At 49.1% G+C, this 22,010-nt stretch overlaps 1 protein-coding gene across 10 annotated transcripts in view; it reads right to left on the bottom strand.

Annotated features, from left to right (window-relative positions):
* Nucleotides 1-22,010, bottom strand: part of Agap1 (ArfGAP with GTPase domain, ankyrin repeat and PH domain 1) — a 497,350-nt gene that overhangs the window by 338,111 nt on the left and 137,229 nt on the right. For 4 of the 10 annotated variants that reach the window (XM_074072051.1, XM_074072054.1, XM_074072052.1 and 1 more), the window contains exon 1: nt 20,228-21,203. The exons of the other annotated variants lie outside the window; for them this stretch is intronic. In XM_074072051.1, the coding sequence (XP_073928152.1) occupies nt 20,228-21,203 (976 nt within the window). Of the gene's footprint in view, nt 1-20,227; nt 21,204-22,010 lie in introns of those variants that run through there. 10 annotated transcript variants of the gene reach the window in all.

Here is a 22,010-nt window from a genome sequence, read left to right as displayed (position 1 = left end):
ATGGAGGCCAGCCGAGGGCCCTGATGGGAGCTGGGGACAGCAACCTGGCCTGTGTGCGGCTGGGACACTGGGCATTTCCTTTAGGAGGACGTGCACTGCATGAGTAGAAGCTGCTTTGAAAACTCAAACCACGACTGGACAGCCCTGAAGACTGCACCCTCCCTCCATCTTACTTCCATTTCATTCTTATAAACCCAGGTGACATTTGCTCTGAGCATCTTCCCAGGACAAGTTGTGGATCTCCAGGTATGATGCCCACAGCCCTGGCTCTTGCTGATGAGACAAAGCTCTTTCAGGGGTACAGATGAGGTGCATATCTCCACACACCAGACAGGGCCACCTCCCAATGCTGGGGTGCCCGGAGGAACCAGCCACGGGTAGGCTTCAGAAACACCTGCTGCTGAACTGGGCACCTCTAGCAAGAGCACCACCTACCTGCTGCCTGACTGCATGATGGTCTCACTGACAGCTTAGATTCCACACCTTGACAGCATGGGACAATACAAAGCTCTGTCACCATGAGAGGCTAGAGGACCCTGGCCCCCACACCAAGCCTCGTCTGCTAAGCAGTGTAATGGAGAGAGGATGGTGTGCCCATGGCAGAGTTGAAGCACAGGTTTGATGACTGGAGCCATGCTGACCTCCATGGCTGACCCAGGGTGGACTTTGGATGTGACTGATCACTTTCTAGAGGGTATTATATGGCTCAGAATGGATAACTTTGGGCTATGAAATGCCTCAAGGGAATTAAAGAGAAGGAAAGACTCCAATATTTGGGGGCCCCATTGAGCCAGCAGGAACTAAAAGTGGTCACAAGACTTTTAGGGGACAAGACTACATCAAGGCTATAAGCTGAATGATCAGCCCCAACTTCCCCTGCTAAACCTACCAGCCACTTGACCATTATTACCCATCACTGAAACCTCAGATAAGCATAACATGCTCTTTACCTCAAGACACCCCCAAACCAAAGGTACCAGCTGAGCCTGCAGGAAGTCTCCCTAGCGTCTGGGCCCCAAACCAGCCCCATTCAGTATGTCCTCTGGTGCCACACCCTAGAGCAGAAGGGCATACATCCTTGCTGGGACTCTCCGGTACATCTTGCCTAATAGAGCTCTTTCCTTCTGTCCCCCTCAGTGTCTCTGTCTCTCACTCAAGCCAGGGGTCTGGGCTTATCTAATGCCCACAGTGGTCCAAGGCACCCCTACTTCCTGCCTGCACCAAGACCAGCCACAGGGGACAGACCTCCCTTGTGTTCCAAGAGCTGCTTGTTAGAAACCCACCAGGGGATTTTAACATGCGGAGTTGGTGGTCAACTTTTGCTCCATGGAGGTGTACTGTTGAGCTTCAGGTGACAGAGTTTCTGTACACAGTGGGAGAAACAGGAAGATTTTTAGTGGTCATGATGAAACAGTAACATATAAGATAACAAGTAACAGGGTAACAAGATCCTGACAGCACACATCCAGCTTCCCTAGCGCTGGACACAGCCTCCTGTTGGGTCTTTGAAACCTCTAAGATACTGTGAGACATTTTCATCATAGACCAAGGCCATGGTCTCAAATTTCACAGGACTTAAAAACTTAAGCAAACTTTTAAAGGATCTTTAAAATATGCTGATATCAGAAATGAAACTGCAGAGTCCTTAAAATTTTGAAATAAGAAAATTTTATGAAAGGGTGTGTCGGAATCGCCAAGAGAAAACAAAACTTGTGGGTTAAATTCAGAGCTATTTTTCTGAGCTGTAAGAGTGGACAGCCACTTGCCATACTTAATTTTGAGTGACGTTACATGTCAAAAGGTAATTTCCACTATGCAGGACAGGGCAGGGGTGCAACTCAGTGGTAGAGTGCTTACCTAACACGTGCAAGGCCCTGGGGCTACCCCAGCACCTGAAGAAAAAGAAAAAACAGAAGGGGATTTCTACGAAGTAGCACAGATGCTGGTGGTTATTTTCTCCCGGTACTGGGGTTCGCACTCAGGGCCAACACCTTGAGCCACTTTTTTGGGTTGGATGTTTTTGAGATAGGGTCTTGTGAACTATTTGCCTGGACTGGCTTTGAACTAGGATCCTCCTCATCTCTGCCTCCTAAGTAGCTAGGATTGCAGGCGTGAGCCACATGCACCCAGCCCAAAGGGCACTATTCGTGCAGGAGTTAAGACAAAGGTGAGAAGCACAAGAAAATGTTTCCTACTTAACATAACCCCGAAGAAGAAAGCTGAATTTCTGTTGGTCCTGTGCTGGGTATAACTGGACCTGACACTTTTTTTCTTTTGGGGGAGGTGGGGTATCAGGCCTTGCCCTTGCTAGGCAGGTGCTCTACCACTTGAGCCACACCTGCAGCCCTTTTTTGCTTCAGCTGTTTTTCAAATATAGTCTCCTGCTTTTTTACAGGGCCCACCTTGGACCCATGATCCTTCCAAATGAGATTATAGGCATGCACCACCACACCCAGAGGGCCATCAACTTCCATTAAATAGAGAATTACAAACAGCAATATTTTTAATTCATGGCGCAATAAATGTTTTAATAAGGGCTAGCTTGGTAACACCTAAAAATGAATACAGATCACTACAGAAAACACCATCAGAATTAACCAGCTCTCTTCAACTCCTGAATTTTGGCCCAAACAGATTAAGAAGTTGGTGGGGGTCAAGGGGAGGAGGCAGAGTGGATGATGGGGCCCAGGGTCACATATGTCAGACATAGGGGCTAACAACAGAGAGCATCCATTGGGCATCAGGGGTCATCACTGTCCATCACTGAGAAGCAACCCTTCCTTAGGGCTGACAGGAGACACAGGAATGAGCACTAATGTGGGAAACCACATCTGGAGGCCGTGCATGAGGAGTAAATGCAGCAAGACAGTTGATAAGCAAACCAACACCTCCAGATGCACATTCAAACCCACCACACAACCCTGTGGGAAGCCCAAGCAAGTCACTTGATCTCTGAGGCCTCCTTAGTCTGTAAGAGCAGACAGCTGCCTTTGGTCCTCCCAGCTCCCACATGTTAGACTCTACTATTCTTTGAAAGAACAAGCTTCCACACAGGCCCGAGGCTGGTGCTCGGTGTCCCAGCGTGTCTAGGTTTAGTGGGGGAGGGTTTCAGGGAGCCGGGATCCTTCACATGGCTTTGGGCTGCAGCTCACAAACGTGTCCATCTCTTCTCCAAGGGTCTTGGTCTGTGACTTCATATCTAACACACCACGGCACAGACAGGTGCAGAAGCTGTGAGGCTCCCACCTCCACCATCATGCTTAAATGTCCTCCGGGTAATGCATGGTCCCATATAACTCTTGGGTCCCTCATAACTGGTATTTGGTGTAAGTGATGCATTGAAAACTGGAAAATAATCACTGTGTAGGCTCTTGCAACAGCAGTGCCCAATTTGGAACACTGCTCTCCCTCTCCCAGCCAAGTACCTTCTGGGCCTTCTGTTCTCTGCACAGAACTACCAATGGTCTGCTGAAGGGGGAGAATCCCTGAGGTCCACCCAGAGGGGGTTACAATGGTCACAAAGGCCATCAGCATCTGCCTGACAATGATGCCTGGTGACTACAAAGGAACCCCCTCCATCAACTCAGCACATTCCCCAGGAAGGGCAGTCACATGCTCAGATCAGATCACATGGTCCTGCCATACAGTGGGTCTCTCTGTGCCACCTACCTCCTTTACAGCTGCCTTTGACCTCTTTCACCCAGAGAAGTGCTCAGGCTGCACTGGCCCTGGTACCCTGGTTGGCTCTACATGACATAGCACAGGCACTGCTGTGACAGTCATATGCTTGGGTGTAGCCCTCACCCCTGCAAATACCATACTCAGAGCAAAATCTGGCTCTTCACAGATGAAGTTCCAAGATAAACTAAGTATAATACGTGGAGCACAAAATCTGGGTCAGAGACCGTGTGTAGCCTGCACACGTGTCTGCATGCCAAGCAGCGATTAGCTAGGCCGTGTACTAATGAACAACTGCCAAGGAAGCAGGAAGAACACTAACACATTTTCTGTGGCAGCCACCTGTCAGGGGCAAGGGGGCTGGGGACTTTTTTTTTTCCTCTTTTGCCAATTCCGACCCTGTTTTCATACTTGGCCGTGAGCATGTACCACCTTTATAATAAGCAAAGGCACTAAAGTACTTTCACGGCCAAAATGGTTCCTTTTATGTCTCCAAGAACTGGAAAGGTGTGAGATGCCTCCCTTCAAGTCTACAACCTGAGAAATGTAATTAAGGAGGAAACGCAAGGGAAAGGTCCCCATTATTTCTCTACCTCTCATTCCTCACACCATGAATGCCAAAGATTCTTACCTGGTTTTGAAACTACAAGGCCTATTTAATAGGAAAATAACAGACGTTAAGAGTTTGGGGGGCAGTACTAGGACCTGAACTCATGGCTTTCTGCTTGCTAGGCAGGCACTCTACCACTTGAGTCATTCTTCCAGCCTTTATGCTTTTAGGTAATTTTTTCAGGTAAGGTCTCCCACTTTTTGTCCACAGTCAACATTGAATGAGATCCTCTTCCCTATGCCTCCCATGTAGCTGGGACTACATGCCCAGCCAAGATCTTTTAATATACATATTTCCCAATTAATGAGAGGTGGTCAGCATTTCTCACCCACCACCAAGGCCCTGTGCCCACCAAGCACCATTCAACACTGCCTCAGAGACAGAACACCATTGGGGTCTCTGCCAGCATCCCTGTCACTTGTCACTCAGATTAAACCAGGACAAGAAACCTGCACCAAACACACCCTAGTGTATACCCACGCTGTTGACTTGTCCTCTCAGGCTGAGCTACGTTTGCCTTCTATTCACAGGTGACTTCTCAGGTGGAAGAAGAGCTTCCCATGTTTATACACAAACAAGGTAAGTTTCCCAGAGATGACAGGAAACATCTCCCAAGGCCCCAGGGAGATGTCTGAGCTAGACGGTTAGTCAAAAGGAGCTTTCTGGTCTTGTTCCTTATCCTTTTCTCTATGCCATGGACCTCTAGGACAGACAAGTGTCAGGTGGTGATTTCTGCTGCTTTTGATAAAACATTCATGATGGACTTTGCAAAATGGTAGACAGCGAAACCACCATTTTTTCAACTGGAAAAGCCAAGAACTACCAAGTAAATAAGGGACCAACTCATAGGACCTGCACTTACACCAGAGGAATGAATAATGGCTGTTCGGGGAAAATACATAATTTTCTGTGTGTGAGTGAAAACCACTGAAATCAATTCACAGTTAACTCTTCCACTTAAGGCCTATATAGTGCTATTATTAGAGGAATGGCTCCTTAGTGCTTTTGAGACCAGAGCTTCGCAGCACCTCCGCGCCATCATGGTGGGTGCTAGTCCCTCCCTTCAGGAATGAAGCCCTCCGGGCCTGACTATGGGGATGTTGGTGGCTGACCACTCTACGCTGAGTGCCCTTTCCCTTCACTACCATGGCTGAACACTGGACAGCAGAGCAGATTCAACCAGATTGGTAATGGGTACAAAGGCCCAGTCCCCTTGGCTCAACTAAAATGGCTCTGAGAGCCACTGCCACTCCAGGCCCTTCCCCTCTTCACACCCAAGGAGCCTGAGCCCTCCATAGAGACTGCATTGCAACCCTGAGCTGTCCTCCTTCCCAGCCCTGCCATCCCTACAGCAGAACTAACCCACAGGCTGGAAGATGGACAGGAAGCAGGCCTTGGGAGGTATGTATCCTGCATGCTATTCTCCTCCCAGAGCCCACCTCCTAAGAAGCTAACCACTTACTGTGGCCTTCCCCATCTGAACTTCTGCAGCACATGTACCGAGCCCCCACCAGAAGCCCAACCAAAGCCCCACCCTGATGAGCAAAAATGTGCATCTAATATGCACAGACCATGTGGGGCCCAGCAGCTGTCATGCAGGTGGCAGGAAGGGTACTGCTCCCATCCACAGCACCTTCCTACTCCACTGGTGCCACTGCCCATAGCAGGGGATCCTATCCACTCACTGATCCCTTTGTCCATTCAGCATTCTGAAACCAGGCACGCAACTCATACCAGCCACACCAACCCAGCTCCCGCCTTTGAGAAGCACTGATCTAGAGACATGTCATGCCAAACTGTGATAAATGCTATGGAGGAAACAGTGAGCTAAGTGACAGGTGAGAGGGGAAGCCAGCTGGGGAGTGTTTTGGTCTGCAGGCTTCTCTGAGGTGCTGACATTCAGAAGCTGGGTCTTGAGGGTGAAGGACATAAACACAAAACCCTATCTCAAAAAAATAGAAAAAAAATAAAAACAATGCAAAAAGGCTAAGGGACATGGCTCAAGCACCTGCCTAGCAATGGCAAGGCCCTGAGTTCAAACCCCAGTAACCCCTCCCCCAAAAGAGACACTTTCCCCTGGCATGACAGAAAACTGAAGCATCCCTTAGCAGAGAGGTCTGAACTGTCCCTAGGTGTGACAGCCCTGTGGCCAGGTGCATGACCTTAACTACAGGTGCTGGTGGGTACTTCTTCCCCAAAGCTGGGCTCCCTTGGAAGGGGCCAAGGACCCAAAATCACCTGGACAGACTCTCCTGGGCTCTGCCCAGACCTATAGTGCAGAACTGGGGTGGTAGATAAGGATCTTAAGAACCACCCTTCCCCAATGCTCCTGACACCCCCATCTGAGCTCTCTGAGATCCCAAGTTGGCAGCCTAACTGGAGGAGAGCCAGGGGCGAACACTTCCGAGAAGGCTTCTGGTGTATCTAAAATAGCAGCCTCGAGCCATGCCAAACCCTCAGGCTAGACCCCAGTGTTTATCCGGCTGGATTCAGAGATCTGAAAATAAAACCATTGATTTTAACTTCTCAAAACCAATACTACAACCAGATTGGAGGAAAAAATAAATCACAAAGAAGAAATATAATGACTTCACCCAAAGACCATAAAAGAGCAACAAAAATTCAAGACCAGCATGCCCATCTGATCAGATGTGAATATACCCATGTAAGGGGGCCTTCACCTCTCCAGGTGAGCTGGGCCCCAAATTAATCACCTAGAGCACCCAGCGCCCGCTGGCATCCTCTGCTTCAAGAAGCTAGGGACACAACAACACTATCCATGGTTGGACTTTTATTCTAAACTCAACTCTGTTTCTAAAGTGTTTTGAATACACTGCATCAAATGCTTCAATCAGCTATGCCCCTGAACAAAATTTAACCTGGAAACTGTCCTGTCCCCCTCTGGCTTACAGACACGAGCCATTTGCCAGCCCAAGCTATTCTGCCTGCTCTGGAGCAGGAGAACTAGTTGGTCCACTGATTCCTGCTCATTACTGGAGACACTCAATACTGTGAGGTTCTAAAACCCTAAGAAGGGCAGCAAGCCCAGCTGGGCCCAGTGGGCAGCCCAGGGACATGTGGAAGTGACAACCTCACTTTCTCCATCACTCTAGCTCTAGCTCCCATGTGTCTCGGTGCCAGGGAATGAAAACAAAGTTCTGAGACAGAGGAGGGTAAAATCTGAGAACAGGAGCCTTGAAGCTTCTGGCTGGGGGGGAGGGAGAGGGGCCTCCTGGCACCTCCTGCTGAGTCTCTCTGTAAATGGAGACCTCCACATACTTCCGCACAGGCATCTCTATAGAGGACCCACTCATGCCTACCACATGGGGCTGCTGCTACAATCAAGGTACTGCAGCTCCAAAGTGCTTCTAACACACCCAGCCTGGCCAATGGAATGGAGATGTACAGCTGCTGCTGTAGGTGCATTATTGTGACACAGCATCAAAACCATCTAAAATGGACCCATGGGTTTAACTCCTCAAACAGCACAGTGGGTGGCAGGAGGGCCAGACTGAGATGCAGGATGAGGGGCCCAGCCCTGGCTCTGTCACTGACACACACTGTCTCCCAAGCACCCCACAGCGTGTTTCCTCTGTGTGGAGTAAAATGGAAAGTGGCCCCTATTGCATTGGTGACCACTCCTTTGTCTAAATCTTTATGGGGAAACACAGGGTCACAATGAAAATCTCAACAAATGGAACAATTACAGTTCCCACGTTCACACTCATGCAAATGTGTGAGCGACTTCTGCAGGGCCTGGAGCTTGACATGGTGATCTAGCATTCCCTGAAAGTAGCTAGCACCTGCAGGACATACTAAGGAAAGGCAGAAAGTTCCATGAGTGTGTTGGAAGCAGAGGAGCTAGCAATATGAAAGGTAGGTGAGCTGAAGGAACCCTTACCACCTCCACAATGAAAGGACACTTTGGGACAGAATGGGCTCACAAACACACACACAGGATCCCCAAAACACTGAGGAAGCAAAATTAGAGGTCAGACACACCTCAAACACTGACATTTCTGCCCCACTACAGGCCAGGATGACACAAAGTTCTAACCTGATGGTCCAGGATCAAAACAGAGATTAAAAGGAAAACTCCAGGGAGCACCCTTCCAGCAGAGCCCAAACTCCCTGGAATGCTTGCTTTCCCTTGAAGTTCTTGACTTGAGAACTTCAATTTGGCAGACCTTCCTTACATCTACTCACATCTCAAAATAAACCTCTGGCTATGCCCTGTGAATAAAGCTTAATCTGACTGGATGAAGACATCATTCCTGTTTATTGTGGAAACCAAAGAAATGAAAAGCTAGCAGGTCATGTAGACACAGGTCCTGGAAAAAGCCACATCAAGCTGCACCAGTGGCTTGCGCCTATAATCCTAGCTTCTCAGGAAGCAGTGATCAGGAGGATCGGTGTGTGAAGCCAGCTCAGACAAACAGTTCACAAGACCCTATCTCAGAAAAACCCATCCCAAAAAAGGGCTGGCAGAGTGGCTCAAGGTGTAGACCCTGAGTTCAAACCCCAGTACCGTGCACGTGCACGCATACACACACACACACACACACACACACAAAGCCATAAATAACATGCTCTTATTTTCATATTTTATCAAATTAAACAGATATGCATTCAATAAATTTGTTTGAAACTCACCTAACATGGATTTTAAACTGGCATCTAAGATGAATGACCTTTCCATGATTCACGTGGCAGATTGTCACCTACAAAGATGCACCTCTGACAAATGAAAACTCAAGTTTCTAAGGCCTACGTGGGGCCAAAATTCCTGGGTACAAGCAGCATTGGTTAACACTCACCTCCTAGGAACACAAAAACTGAAATTATACCAGGTAGCACCTGAGAACTCTGTTTCCAAGGGATCAATATCTATCTTTCTCTTTAAAGAAAGGGAAGAGCCACAAAAGACTGACTGCAATGTGGAAAATTAGCTGCCTAAAGACTGTGAGCCTGCTTGACAGTGGACGTTCAGATTGTGCTGCGGAGAATAATGTTCGCTTTTCAAATCACAGCTCATCCTTCATATAAGGAAACCAAGGCTCAGATCTGCATGTCCAGTGAGCAACCTCCTAAGTAATAAAGCCCATCAGATTCACTGGGACTGAGAAGGTGAGAGTGGGAAGACAGTTAGGAAGACGGATGATCAGATGCCTGAGTCCTGGGAACCAGAACCTGACTGGATCAGTGGCTGTGACTAAGTTCACGCTCATGCCGAGGTCCAACTTGCAAGTGTCAAATTTTAGAGTCCATGACATGGTACAGGGCACACTGGAATTTTTATTCTGGAAAGCAAAGAATTTACAATATTGAAGCTGTGCCTTCCTAAACCATGAACAAAGATAGCTCCTGAACAACTTCTATTACTAGTCACATGTACCAGGACAGAAGATCTAATTATCACAGCCATCAGATCTTCTACTCATCCTGGACATTACCTCTTCTTTCCTGCCTGGAACTCACTTGCCGTCTGCTTAATCCCTGCTTACGAGACATCTGCTTAAACAGACCCAACACCTTTACAGCTCCTAAAAAGAGCTAAATATTTTGATTTTGATTCTTATAATTAAAAAGGTCTAACAGTATGGTCTGACTGGTCTTTTTTTCAATGAAAATGAAATGCTCATGGGCCTTCAGCTGCCAAGATTCAAATGTCTTCTTAAATGGGGAACAGTGAGGGCCCTTCACCCTGATCAGAATATAGGGGAGCACTACAGGCCTTCTGAGGGTCTGAAAACCTGAAGGAAAACAGAAGAGGACACTGATGTTGACAAGGGGCCTGTATGCTTCCCCAAGAGAAACAGCAAAAGACACTTCAGGCATCTAAGGGACAGCCACATATAAGAGGGACCAACAGGAGTCAGGGTGACCAAGGAAGATGAGAACCCTGTCCTGCTGAGTGCCTGAAATGTGAGTACTGCTGAGTTTCTGCTGAATGAATGAATGTATGGCTGCACAGATGCATGGATGGATGGATGGATGCACAGATGGATGGATGAATGCGCAGGCAGGCAATGGCCAAACCTGACCAGGAGAGAGACTCTCAGTTCTTAGGAATGCTTATTAGGACAGCAAAGATGCCCACCACCCAGTTATAGGTGCAGGAGAATCTCCTGACACCATGATCTATAACTGTTCCACATCTCAGTGAAACCACAGAATATTCACAGCCAAAACACTCACACCAGGTCTCTGAAGGTTCCAACTACAAGGGAACGACCAGCCACATCAGGGACACAGGGAACCCAAGAGCAAAGGGCTCCAGGACAGTCATAAGCGGTTGTACACCACAGTTATCCCCATCAGACTGGCCCAATGTCCTAGGAAAACACCACTACATGATCCTGAATACCTTCAGCATCCCCGGGAACACGCTATACAATTGTGTAAGACAACCTCAGTCATGGAGAAGTGGCACCCACAGACACACTGCACTGCTACAGTTCCAAAATGCAAGCAGAAACCAATGGCAAATGACAGCCCATCAGAGATGAAAAAGCTGCTCCATGCCTTTCCCAGCAGCTTCCCATCTGCACTCTAGAAAAGAGAAAACGTGTTGACTTAAACCCTAAGAAGTCACCATGTCCCCTTTTTTCTAGGATAAAGCTCTGAGCCTGACAAGTGAATATCCCACAAGCTGCCATAAAATGGATAGTTCCTGTTGGGTCACAAGCAACCACCCAATTCTCAAAGGAGGCCTTAGAGAAGCCAGCACCCCACAGTTATGTTTAAAAAATAATACACAGGGGCTGAGGACCTGGGTTTCAACCTTAGCAGGAAAATGAGTGTCCTCAGCAATGATTATCTTTACCTAGCTGAGTGGCAATCAAGCCAAGAGGGAGAGGGATGGGTATCCAGGGTCCCTTAAAAAAAGGTGTTCTTCTCACAGCAGCAACATAGAGAGTGTCACACCTCAGCACCTGCACCTTCCAACTTGAAGCTTCTCCACCTAAGAGGCCATCCACACTTTGAAAAGTTAAATTTATCAAGTTTAAATTAAATATTAAAAAAAATTCTAAACTTAGCCAGCAGCAATGGCTCAAACCTGTAATTCTAGCTACTCAGGAGGTGGAGATCAGAGGATCACAATTTGAGGCCACTCATCTCAAGCAATGGCTGTGCAGGCACCTGCCATCCCAGCTATGTGGGAAGCACAAGTAAAGAGATCATGGTTCAGACCAGTCTGGGCATAAAGTGAGACCCTATCTCAAAAATAATCAATGCAAAAAGGGCTGGCAGAGTGACTCAAGTGGTAAAGCACCTGACTAGCAAGTGTGAGACCTTGAGTTCAAACTCCAGTATTGCAAAAAGTAAATAAGTAAATACTAATTTCATCTCTAAATTGTATAGGTGCCATTTATAAATATTAAATGTGATACATATTAAATAAAACACAATCTGAGAACCGCTTCCTTTGGGAACCTGGACTACTGTAGTTGTTGGGTAATACCCTCAATGCTTGTTGTCCATCTGTCTGTCCATCCGTCCATCCATCTATCCCTATCCCTCCCAAGAGGAAAGCTCGGCAGGGATCGTGAAAGGTGATGTGAGGACACAGCACATCCACTATGGCACTCCAAGATAAGCACATTTGGCTTGTACCAGGAGTGAAATGAGTCCATATGCCACAAAGTAAGCTCCCCTCGAGTTACAAGAATATGAGGGGTGGGAGGGAGACTTCACCAAAGAGGAGGGAATGACTTTCCTCCCCGTTTATAATCTTAAGTACAGTGGTCAATAATTCCAAAAGAAGAGGTTCAACTGACGGTCATCAGAAAACACAGGGTAAGTAACGAAGGCAAAACACAAAGTTAACCTCCACTTGGAGGTTCAGGCTGTAAGAAATCCACCTGGGCTGGTGGATGCCTCACAGCAACCAGAAATGCAAGCAAACCCACACAGTAGATGTTTCTGTTTATAAGTCTTTTGCAAGGTATATTGTTCACGGGTAAAACGAAGCGAAGACACAAAACTGGGCTGCAGAGGTTAGAACCCGCTTTCACATCCACTTCTGCGTCTTCCAGAGAGTTGGTCAGGAGGAAGCATGAAATACCTTCTTAAATGCGTAGGGGAGCAGACAGGGCTCTGGGTGGCTGCGAAGTGTGTCTGTGTCACCTGGCTAACCACAGCACTGCATTCAAGACTAGAACACACTCCAAAGACTCTAGACACTCAGCTTCCTCCCTGGGGCAATTTAAGTGTTCCACAATAAACAGAAGATCACTCTCCTTCCCTGCGGTATTACTCACACACCTAAAGTCAGCTTTTGAGTCTAGGCGTGAAGAGAAAGCAATAAAGAGGAAACGCTGTCAGAGAATCCATCGCCCACCACCTAGCTGCCAAAAAGACAAAGGGATCAGGACTGTGAGAGGCTTCTTCACTGAACCTGAGCCTAGGAAGCCCTGCCCAAGGGGGCAGCTGTGGGACAGAAGGCAGAAATGACCTCCCCACAGGCAGGTAGAGCTCTAAGTCTCAGCAAAAGCAAGTGAGAGTCAAAGTTCGCACCAGAGGAGACAGGCAGAAGGGTAGTCCAAGGAAATTCTAGACAAATATATCTTCATCTCTTTACACTTGGGAAAAAGCTACCCTCCTGAGAGAGAGCCAAGTACAAATATCACTAAAATTCTAGAACTTGGGACTCCAGAAAATGACAGGATTCTGAGACTATGAATCCTGACACCAGACAACATAGCCCACAGCCTCCCCAACATTTCCTGGCATGGGAGCCCCCAGCAACGAGAACTCCCCACCCATGATGGCGGCCTTGTCACTGTGCTTCTGACAGTGAATCATTATCCTTCTCCCTACAAGTTTCACTCATCTTTGCCAACAACTGAGCTCTTTTCACATCTGCTTCCCCAATACTGGGAGAAAGGCTCCACACTTCTGGTCTTCTCTTCCAAATTACAGATCCTCAGTGTCTTCAGTGAACATGGTTTCCACAGTCTGCCATAAACCAGAACAGGAAAGGAGAACTGGCATCAACTTGTGAAGCTGAGAGACAGCAGGTTCTCAGAAGACTGTGTTTGAGTATGGGAGATAGGGAGCTGCTCATGCACTGTGCAGTACCAAAGAGAAAGAACCAAGCCCCAGAGTCCATGGGCACCACAGGTAACCACACCCATTTCTAATGCAGCAGGACTGGGTTGCAGGACAGCAAGTGATCAGATTTTTTAAAGCTCATTGGAGCACAGAGGCAAAAACGTGTTAAAACCCCCTAAAGAGGGTCCCCCCTCCTTGGCCCTCCAACAGAAGTGGCCTCTGAAGGATTCTGCTCTGGACTGAGGATAAGAAGGCAGGGGTTGCATCAGGAAGGCGGATGGCACTGTTTACAGGGTCCATTCTCAAGTTCCTGACAGTCAGCAGTCTGGCTCAAAGCAGTACTCATGAACACAGGCACAGAGGACAGGAGGGAACACAGGGCTCACTCTGCCAGCCATCCCAAACAAAAGGATGTCCACTCAAATCCATTTCTTACCCACTGGTCCCCACCAGCAGCCCACTGAATAAAGGAAGCCTTCCTGCACGTGGACCAAACCAGCTGGCATGCTATTATGTCATGCAAACCTCTTCCACCAAGGACCACACCAGAAGCAGACACAACACTTCTTCAGAGCTCCCGGCCAAGGGCAGTGTAGGGAAAGCAGCCCTCCTTTCATTCCTTCGGAGAGAATGCGCTTAGTAAAATGATCCTCATTTGTTAGATAAGGAAAAGTTAAAAGGATTCCTTCCCATGCTCCCCCTGTGCACCCTGGTACTGACAGAGGGAGCAGTGTGCTACATTTTCTGGGCCAGGGTAGCTTCTTGAACACTAAGCTTTCTCAGTGTTTATACCCGTTAGTGATGTCAGAATTGGAAACCAACAGAGAAAATGAAAATAGCAAGAGATTCTAAGAAAAGAAAGGGCCAAAACCCATCTTTGGGTGAAAACCAGGCAAATAAAATGCAAGCACTACATATTTTAGGTGCTAGAAGTATCTACATTACTGTCTCCAGCAAATAAGAACATGAGAAAAAGACAGCTGACAAAGGTGAATGCCTGCGTCAATCCAGCTGCATCCTAAGAAGCAGAATTCCGGGGCTGTCACCCACAAACAAGGGAAACTCAGCAGGAACAGGCTCTAATTTAGGCTCAACAAAACCTACAGCAAATGATTGTGGGCAGATGGTTCTTCTCTCAAAATAATGGAAAGATAATAATCTCCCCCTTTTTGCTAATCTGCTGACCTTAATACCAATTCTGTCCTTAATCACCTAGTGATAACGCCACAGCTGTACACACACTGGCTCAATCATGAGGCCGCCCTCAATAAATAGAACACTTCCCTTATTTTCATCATTTTATTCACAGTAACATTATTTAAGTTAATATAACTGTTTCAAATAATTACATTGAAAAATAGTAACAGGAGGTCCTGGGTCAGGTCCCTAACACAGGTGGGGGATTAAAAAAAAAAAAGCCTACAGGAGACTTTCTCTCAGAAACAAAAACCTTATGTCAAAAATATATTTTTACAAAAACAAACAAACAAGATTATAAAAACAGTAGCTTCTTTTTTTTTTTTTAATGCTCAGAGAGTTAGTACATGTCGAATAGATGTGGGGAACAGAAATGAATGTGTACGCGTTAACTATAGAAACCCCAGCCAACTCACTGCCGGACAGTTCTCTCTCCCATGGTACACTCTTACTGATCCAGCAAGGTCTCGCTCATCTCACAGATCTGTGAAGCCTCCATCGACCCCTCCCACCCCCACTCAAGGGCATCTTTTTCATCTTCTGTGTCCCTCTGGTTCTCTCATCTCCCACCAACATTTACCAAGATGCTAGGCGCTATACACGGAGCCCTTGGCTCTATAGTAATAAGAGGAACAACACACACTTTGTCCCAGGGACTCACTAGAGAACTGGCAGGCATGTGTGAGGTCATCACTGCACACGTCATGCACTCTGGTGGAGATAACACAGTGCAGAGAAATAGTGGGATCTTCCCTTAAGCACCTAGAGTTGCTGTTCACCAGAACTTCTCAATCTCCCTTAATATGCTAGTGACCTCTGCAGACAGGAACTGTGCTTTAGTCAGCTCTAGGGATCTGCTGCCTGATAAATGCAGAACACCACAGATACTCAACAAATGTCTGTTAGTGCATAAGAAAAACAACCCAACTAAAATTTTTAAAACCAAAGGGTATTTGTCAATTGCATAACAAACAGCTTGCCACAATGGATCTACTTCTGAGTATTGCTTTGTAGTATTAGAGCCCAGTCCAGGTAGCCATGGAGAAGCTAGCAGGTGACCTATGCTGAAACTCAGCTCAGCTTAGTGAGGCTTAGCCAAGCTCCAAGGAGTTGACCTCCAAGAAGGTTCCCTAGCTGACCTTTAAGGCCACTCTTTCCAGCACCCCAAGTGCATATGCTCATCTCTGGAAGAGCAATTCCAGCCCCTGGAATTCTCTCATATCCTCGGGGATCTCTTACACTTCGATCTGGAGCTTATAAAAAATGAACTCCAGGAATATTCAGTTTTAGTAACAAAAGACTGAGTGTATAATCAGTTCAAAATGTTTCAAATGAGAAACTTTCAGTTACATAGTTTCATTCAAATCAAGTTTAAAACAATATCTCAAGTTATGTTAGTAACTTTATTTCACTTAATTGCTGTTTCCTCCTCTAAAGGGTTTTCATTTGTTTGTTTTAAACTATAACAGACTATTGCCCTACACTAATTGAGTGATACAAATCAATCAATCATAAATAAAAGAATAAAACGTGCTGTCAAAAATCAGCTGTAAATTCCTAACTTAAAGAGCTAGCCTCAGAACTATCAATGAATCACTTTCCTGCTGTAGTCAATCCTCTAGACAGTCACAGAATACTCTGAAGACAGCACTGGACTGGCAGCTGGTTCAAGGAGGTACTAGCAGGGTAGCTCTCACAGCGCCCTTTGGGATGCAGTGGGCACGCACTGGAGGGTGACAACCTCAGATGTCATTGATTGTTTATCATTTGATCTTTCCCAGTATTAAGTTATGTCAATAACTTAATAAGCATGTCAATAGACTCTGCTCAAATACACACGCATCAGGTAGTGCCAGATGGCCCTTGCCCTGAGACAGAGTTTTTCTAAAGTGTTTGCCAGCTCACTGAAACTGTAAGCTTTACACCAAATCATCCCTGAAACCCCAGGAGGCAAAGGTTCCACATTAGAAAGAAGACGAAAAGGCCAGAAGAGATGAGAGTGTCAAATGGATCAGAAAGTACAGAGAATCATCTAAGAAGATAGGTGTTTTGATCCTTTCATCCCAAATGCCTTGAGTTAAGAATCTAGGAAACACCTAGGGTCAGCATGATGGTACACACCTGTAATCCCAGTTACTCAGGAGGTAGAATTCAGGAGGATCGAGTTTTGAGGCCATTTCAGTCAAAAAATTAGTAAGATCCCATCTTAACCAATAAACCTGGCATAGTGGGAGACAAAGGTAGGAGGACCTTTGTCTGAGGCCAGCCTCAGGCAAAAACTTGAGACCCTATCCAAAAATTAACGAATGCAAAACAGGGCTCAAGTGATAGAGCACTTACCTAGCAGGGGAAGGTCCAGAGTGCAAAGTCCAGTACTGCAAAAAGAAAGGGGGAGAAAAAAATCCAGGAAAGCGAGGTGCACATTCTGAGGCCTGTGTGTGTTTAGAACAAGACTACTCAAACCATCTTGCTTCCCTAGGCTAACAGAGGAACCTTATCTAAGGCTGAGCATTTAATTCTAAGAAGCCAAGTAGACTATGGAAAGCGTGCAGTAATTAGTGTTTTTTTTTTTTTTTTCCTCTCTCTCTTATGTGGAAACTTCTTTTTTTTTTTTATGATTTGTATTTTTTATTTATTTTTTTTTCTTTTATTATTCATATGTGCATACAAGGCTTGGTTTATTTCTCCCCCCTGCCCCCACCCCCTCCCTTACCACCCACTCCACCCCCTCCCGCTCCCCCCCTCAATACCCAGCAGAAACTATTTTGCCCTTATCTCTAATTTTGTTGTAGAGAGAGTATAAGCAATAATAGGAAGGAACAAGGGGTTTTGCTGGTTGAGATAAGGATAGCTATACAGGGCATTGACTCACATTGATTTCCTGTGCGTGGGTGTTACCTTCTAGGTTAATTCTTTTTAATCTAACCTTTTCTCTAGTTCCTGGTCTCCTTTTCCTATTGGCCTCAGTTGCTTTAAGGTATCTGCTTTAGTTTCTCTGCATTAAGGGCAACAAATGCTAGCTAGTTTTTTAGGTGTCTTACCTATCCTCACCCCTCCCTTGTGTGCTAAAGCTTTTATCATGTGCTCATAGTCCAATCCCCTTGTTGTGTTTGCCCTTGATCTAATGTTCACATATGAGGGAGAACATACGATTTTTGGTTTTTTGAGCCAGTAATTAGTGTTTTAAAATTACTTCTCCTGCAGCCAGCTCAAGTGTAAGAAAGAGGAAAGATTTTAGCAGAAGGAAAGCCTACTCTGGATGCTACCACCTCTGGTTCCTTTATGGGTTAATAACTGTAGATTCAACATATGTCTAAATGTAAGGGAAGCCAGTGACAGGCCTCATGATGAGTATCGTGTTCCCATCAACAACGGCTTATCTACAATTCTGAAGCCCAAAAAGGTCTGTTTTCTTTACAAATGCTTGGCAAACTCTTTGGGTGGCTAAAACAGGCTACAACTGATACAAGGCTGTTCTGAATCACTGGGTACTCCATTTTTCATCAGGGAGCCTGTGGCTCACGCCTGTAATCCTATCTGCTTGGAAAGTTGAGATCAGGAAAATCTTGGTTTGATGCCAGTCAGGGCGGGGAGTTCATGAGACACCCTCTCAACCAATAGCTGGGCTTGGTGGTACACGCCTGTTATTCCAGCAATGATGGGAACCATAAAGAGTTGGATGGTGGTCCAGTCAGGCCTGGGCAAAAAGCAAGACCCTATCTCCAAAATAACCAAAGCAAACAGGGCTGGAGGTGTGGCTCAAGTGGTAGAGTGCCTGCCTTGTGAGCAAAAGCACAAAGCCCTGAGTTCAAACCCCAGCACCATAAGAAAAAAAAAAAAAAAACATTTTTCTATACAACCCACAATGCTAACAGAGCTGCTGCTGTTTCTCTGACCAACGTAACTTCACCACAAGAGTCACACTTAGCAGCACTATAGTTATTACTAATATTAGCTTATTCTGGGGGGAGGGGATTCCAACACACTTCACAACTTTGCTATTGTCAATGCACTTTCAATCTATTTGTCCTGAAAGGAAACACCAAGACCCCAAATGCTTTTGACTTGTATCAACAGGTGTTCATCCTAAATCTTGCCCAGGCATCTCTAAAATGGGTACTTGTCTGGAACCCAGGCAGCTAATTACTGTCTTCCATGAAGTCCACACGAAAAAAGATGCAAACCTGCTATTAGAGGGAGAGCTGGGACCTCTGGATTTGAACTTCAATGCAAATAATGGCAACAGCAACTTCATGCAAAGCAACTCTTTCCACAAAGTAACACATGCTGAGGCCAGGGAGGGAGGGCGGGACAGGATAACCGTTGGAGGCAAACAATGTGCAAACAAAAACCAGATGTATATGTCAAACTGAACCAACCAAGTGCAGCTACAGGTAACTTGATATTATACACAGCCTCACTAGTAAAATACTCAGGTGTGAACCACGACACAGTCAGCCACTGGTGTCAAGTGCTCGCTACCACTACTGAGCAGAAGTGCAGGACAGTGGGTCTTCAGTTTGCCTTAATAACATGTCACCAAGGACGGTGGTCCCTCAACCACAGCTGACCGTGAAGTCCACCTGGGAGGAACACCCTCTTAGCAGTTGAAACCGGTTCAGAAAGACCACACTCCACTGCCTCAACTACCTTCATCTCTGCCAGCAGCAGCATTTGGTAATTAGGGCAAGGGCTATGATTAAGGTTTTTTCCCTTGGTGAAATTTGCAGTCACATGCCTGTGGCTCCCACATAGTAGTGGGTAACAATCTACCACTCACATACACGCCACCCCAGCCTCTTCCCTTCAGGAGATTTGGAGAAATGCAGCCAGTGTTCTGCAGTTTCTAGAGGCTTCTAACTCCCATACTATCAGAAAGTTCACTGATTAGTGCAGGTGAATATTGTCATAGATTCCCCCCCCCACACACACACACCCTTCCCTGCAAAGCCCCATGTGCCTTGTGCAAGAGAACAGACCACGGAGGCTCAGAATGGGTCTTGGAGCTGTGGACATCCTGCCTGTTGGCTAGCAACATGCACAACTGGGAAACACAGTCTTGCTGCAGACTTGCTTTCCCTGCTGAGATTCTGCTCAGCAGAAAGGCTGTGGAGAAGGCGAAAGCCCTGCCCTCCGCCCCATCCCCTGGTGAGCTAACTTTACTCAGAACTCTACAGGTGGGAGCACCAAATCAGTAGAAGCCACACCACAGATGGTAGGACCCACGGGCAGCCTGCGCTTGGGAAGGAGAGTGTGGGCAAACCAATAGGCATGCTGTCTTCTCCTGGCCAGGACTTGCACCTGCGCAGCAGCTTCCAGCGCTGAGGCTGGCTTGGTCAGCAGCTCCACAGGTATCACAGAAAGCACGCAGCAAGGGGAGGGGTTCAGGGGAGGGGGGAACATACATAGCACTCAGGCCAGGTGATGTTTCCCCGGAAAAGCACGACCACACAAAGCCAGGATCAGGAGCAGTGGAGAACATCCATGATGTTGCAGCGCTGCTAGGGAGAACCACAGTATGCGAGTTCAAAGCTGCGCGGCCACCTGCTGGCTTGTGACCTTGGATGGCAGGTCTTTTAGCAGCTCCCAAATCCCGGGGTGCTCCCTGTGGCTGGCTGCTAGAGCGCTGGGCCAGTTCCCACCATTCCCCAAACCGCCCTAGAGCCCACTGACCAGGATGCCCACCTCTGCGCGGGGACCCGTCGATGCTCTCGGCGCTGGACGAGTGCGCGTCGGCCGGGGCCCGCCGCAGGCTGCTGAAGTAGCCGCGCGACCGCGACCCGCCGCTCCGGGGTGAGGGCCCGCCGGGCGCGCCGTCCCTGCGCGCGAAGATGCCGCTGAAGAAGCGCAGCAGCCGGTGCTCGGGGCCCGCGCCGGGGCCCGCGCCGGAGCCCGCAGCCGCAGCACGCGCGCGCTCTAGCCGCTGCAGGTCGCTGTTGTCTAGCGTGCGGTTCTTGCTCTTGCTCCGCTCCCAGCGCTCCAGATCTGAGAGCGCATCGTTCTTGCTGAGCACCTCACCTACATCCAAGGTGTTGCGCTTCTCCGAGGCCGGCTGCGCGGCGGCCGGGGGCTCCAGAGCAGTCTCGGGGTCGGCTTCGGCCTCGTCGCTGGGCGCCCAGGCCAGGCTCCCGGAGCTGCTGTGGTGCCTTCCGCCGTCCAGGGCCGGGTCCCGCGACGCCTCAGGCCCGCTCCAGTGCCTGAAACTGAGGCTCCGCCGCAGGGGGGCGGCTCCCGTCCCCTCCACACCCGGGCTGCCAGGCGCGGGCGAGCCGGGTCCCTCCACCGCTGTGGGGCTGCCGGCCAGGTCCGTGGGCTCCGGGTTGCGTGTGCACGGCCGGAGCCGCCCGAGCTCCAGCTGCCCGGTGCTACGAGTGCGGAAAGTGCGAAAGTCCCAGGAACATGGCTGGCGGCCCTCGCGGTCCTCATCGTCCGCGGTCTCCTCCGCCTCCTCCACGAGCCGCCCGGGTGCGTCCGGTGAGCGTGCCGGCCGGGGCCGCCGAGCCGGGCGTGGGTCGGCACCTCTGGAGCCCGGCGCTGTCAGCTGCTCCTTCCTGACCATGGTCACGGAGATGCGGTAAACCGTCTTCCTGGGGGGCGTCCCGCGCGGCATCGCGTCCGCGGGCGGCGACGCGGGCTCGCCGCTACCGTCTAGCAGGTACATGTCCCTGGAGGTCGCGGCCGCCACGCCGCCCCCCGGGACCCCGCCGCATCCAGCGCGCCCGCAGGCGCGGGGCGCGCGGTGCAGGCAGTGATCCCTCCAGGCAGAGAGCGGGCGCGCGGTCAGTGGAGCCCACGCCCCCCGCTCGCAGCAAGGCCGTGCTCAGGCTACGAGGATGGCGCCCTTGCTGCCCGCCGGCCCGTGAGCCGCGCGGCCCGAGTGCCGGAATCGGGTCCCGGGTCGCCGAGCCATGGGCCGGCGGGGCCGAGGCCGGGTGGGATGGGCAAGCAGGCGGTCAGGCCCGGGGACGGCCTGGCGGGCAGGTGCGGCCGCGGCACGCAAAGCCCAGGGCAGGCGACGGCGCCCGCGGCTTCATTGTCTACGCGCGGGCCCCGTGCGCATCTCCGGGCCTTTTCTGCACAGTTCGGCGGTTCCTCAGCCTTCGCCACTCCCTGGGCTCCCGACGCGCGGGCAGTTGCGCCGGCTGCGGTCGAGGGGCGAGCGGGTGGCGGTTTAAAATGGAAATGCGCGCCGGGGCGGGGCGGGGCCGGCGGGCGGGGGCCGACGTGCGGGGACCGCGGGCCGCGCGCCCAGCCCTGCCGGCAGAGTACCGGGAGCGCGGCAGCGAAGGCGAGAGCGGCGACGGGCGGGCCCAAGAGCCGGGCTGGAACCCGGTCGCGCGGATCGGAGCCAGACCAGCTCCCTAAACCTGCACACACATCCTAGGGCTTGATCTTCACAATCTCTCACATGCTGCAGGTTTGTTTAAAGCAGTTCCCCTAACCATGCAGTTGAAGTCGATTCGAATCA

Source organism: Castor canadensis, chromosome 4 (genome assembly GCF_047511655.1).
Source record: "Castor canadensis chromosome 4, mCasCan1.hap1v2, whole genome shotgun sequence".
Taxonomy (NCBI): Eukaryota; Metazoa; Chordata; class Mammalia; order Rodentia; family Castoridae; genus Castor; species Castor canadensis.
This window is presented reverse-complemented; position numbering and strand designations above follow the sequence as displayed.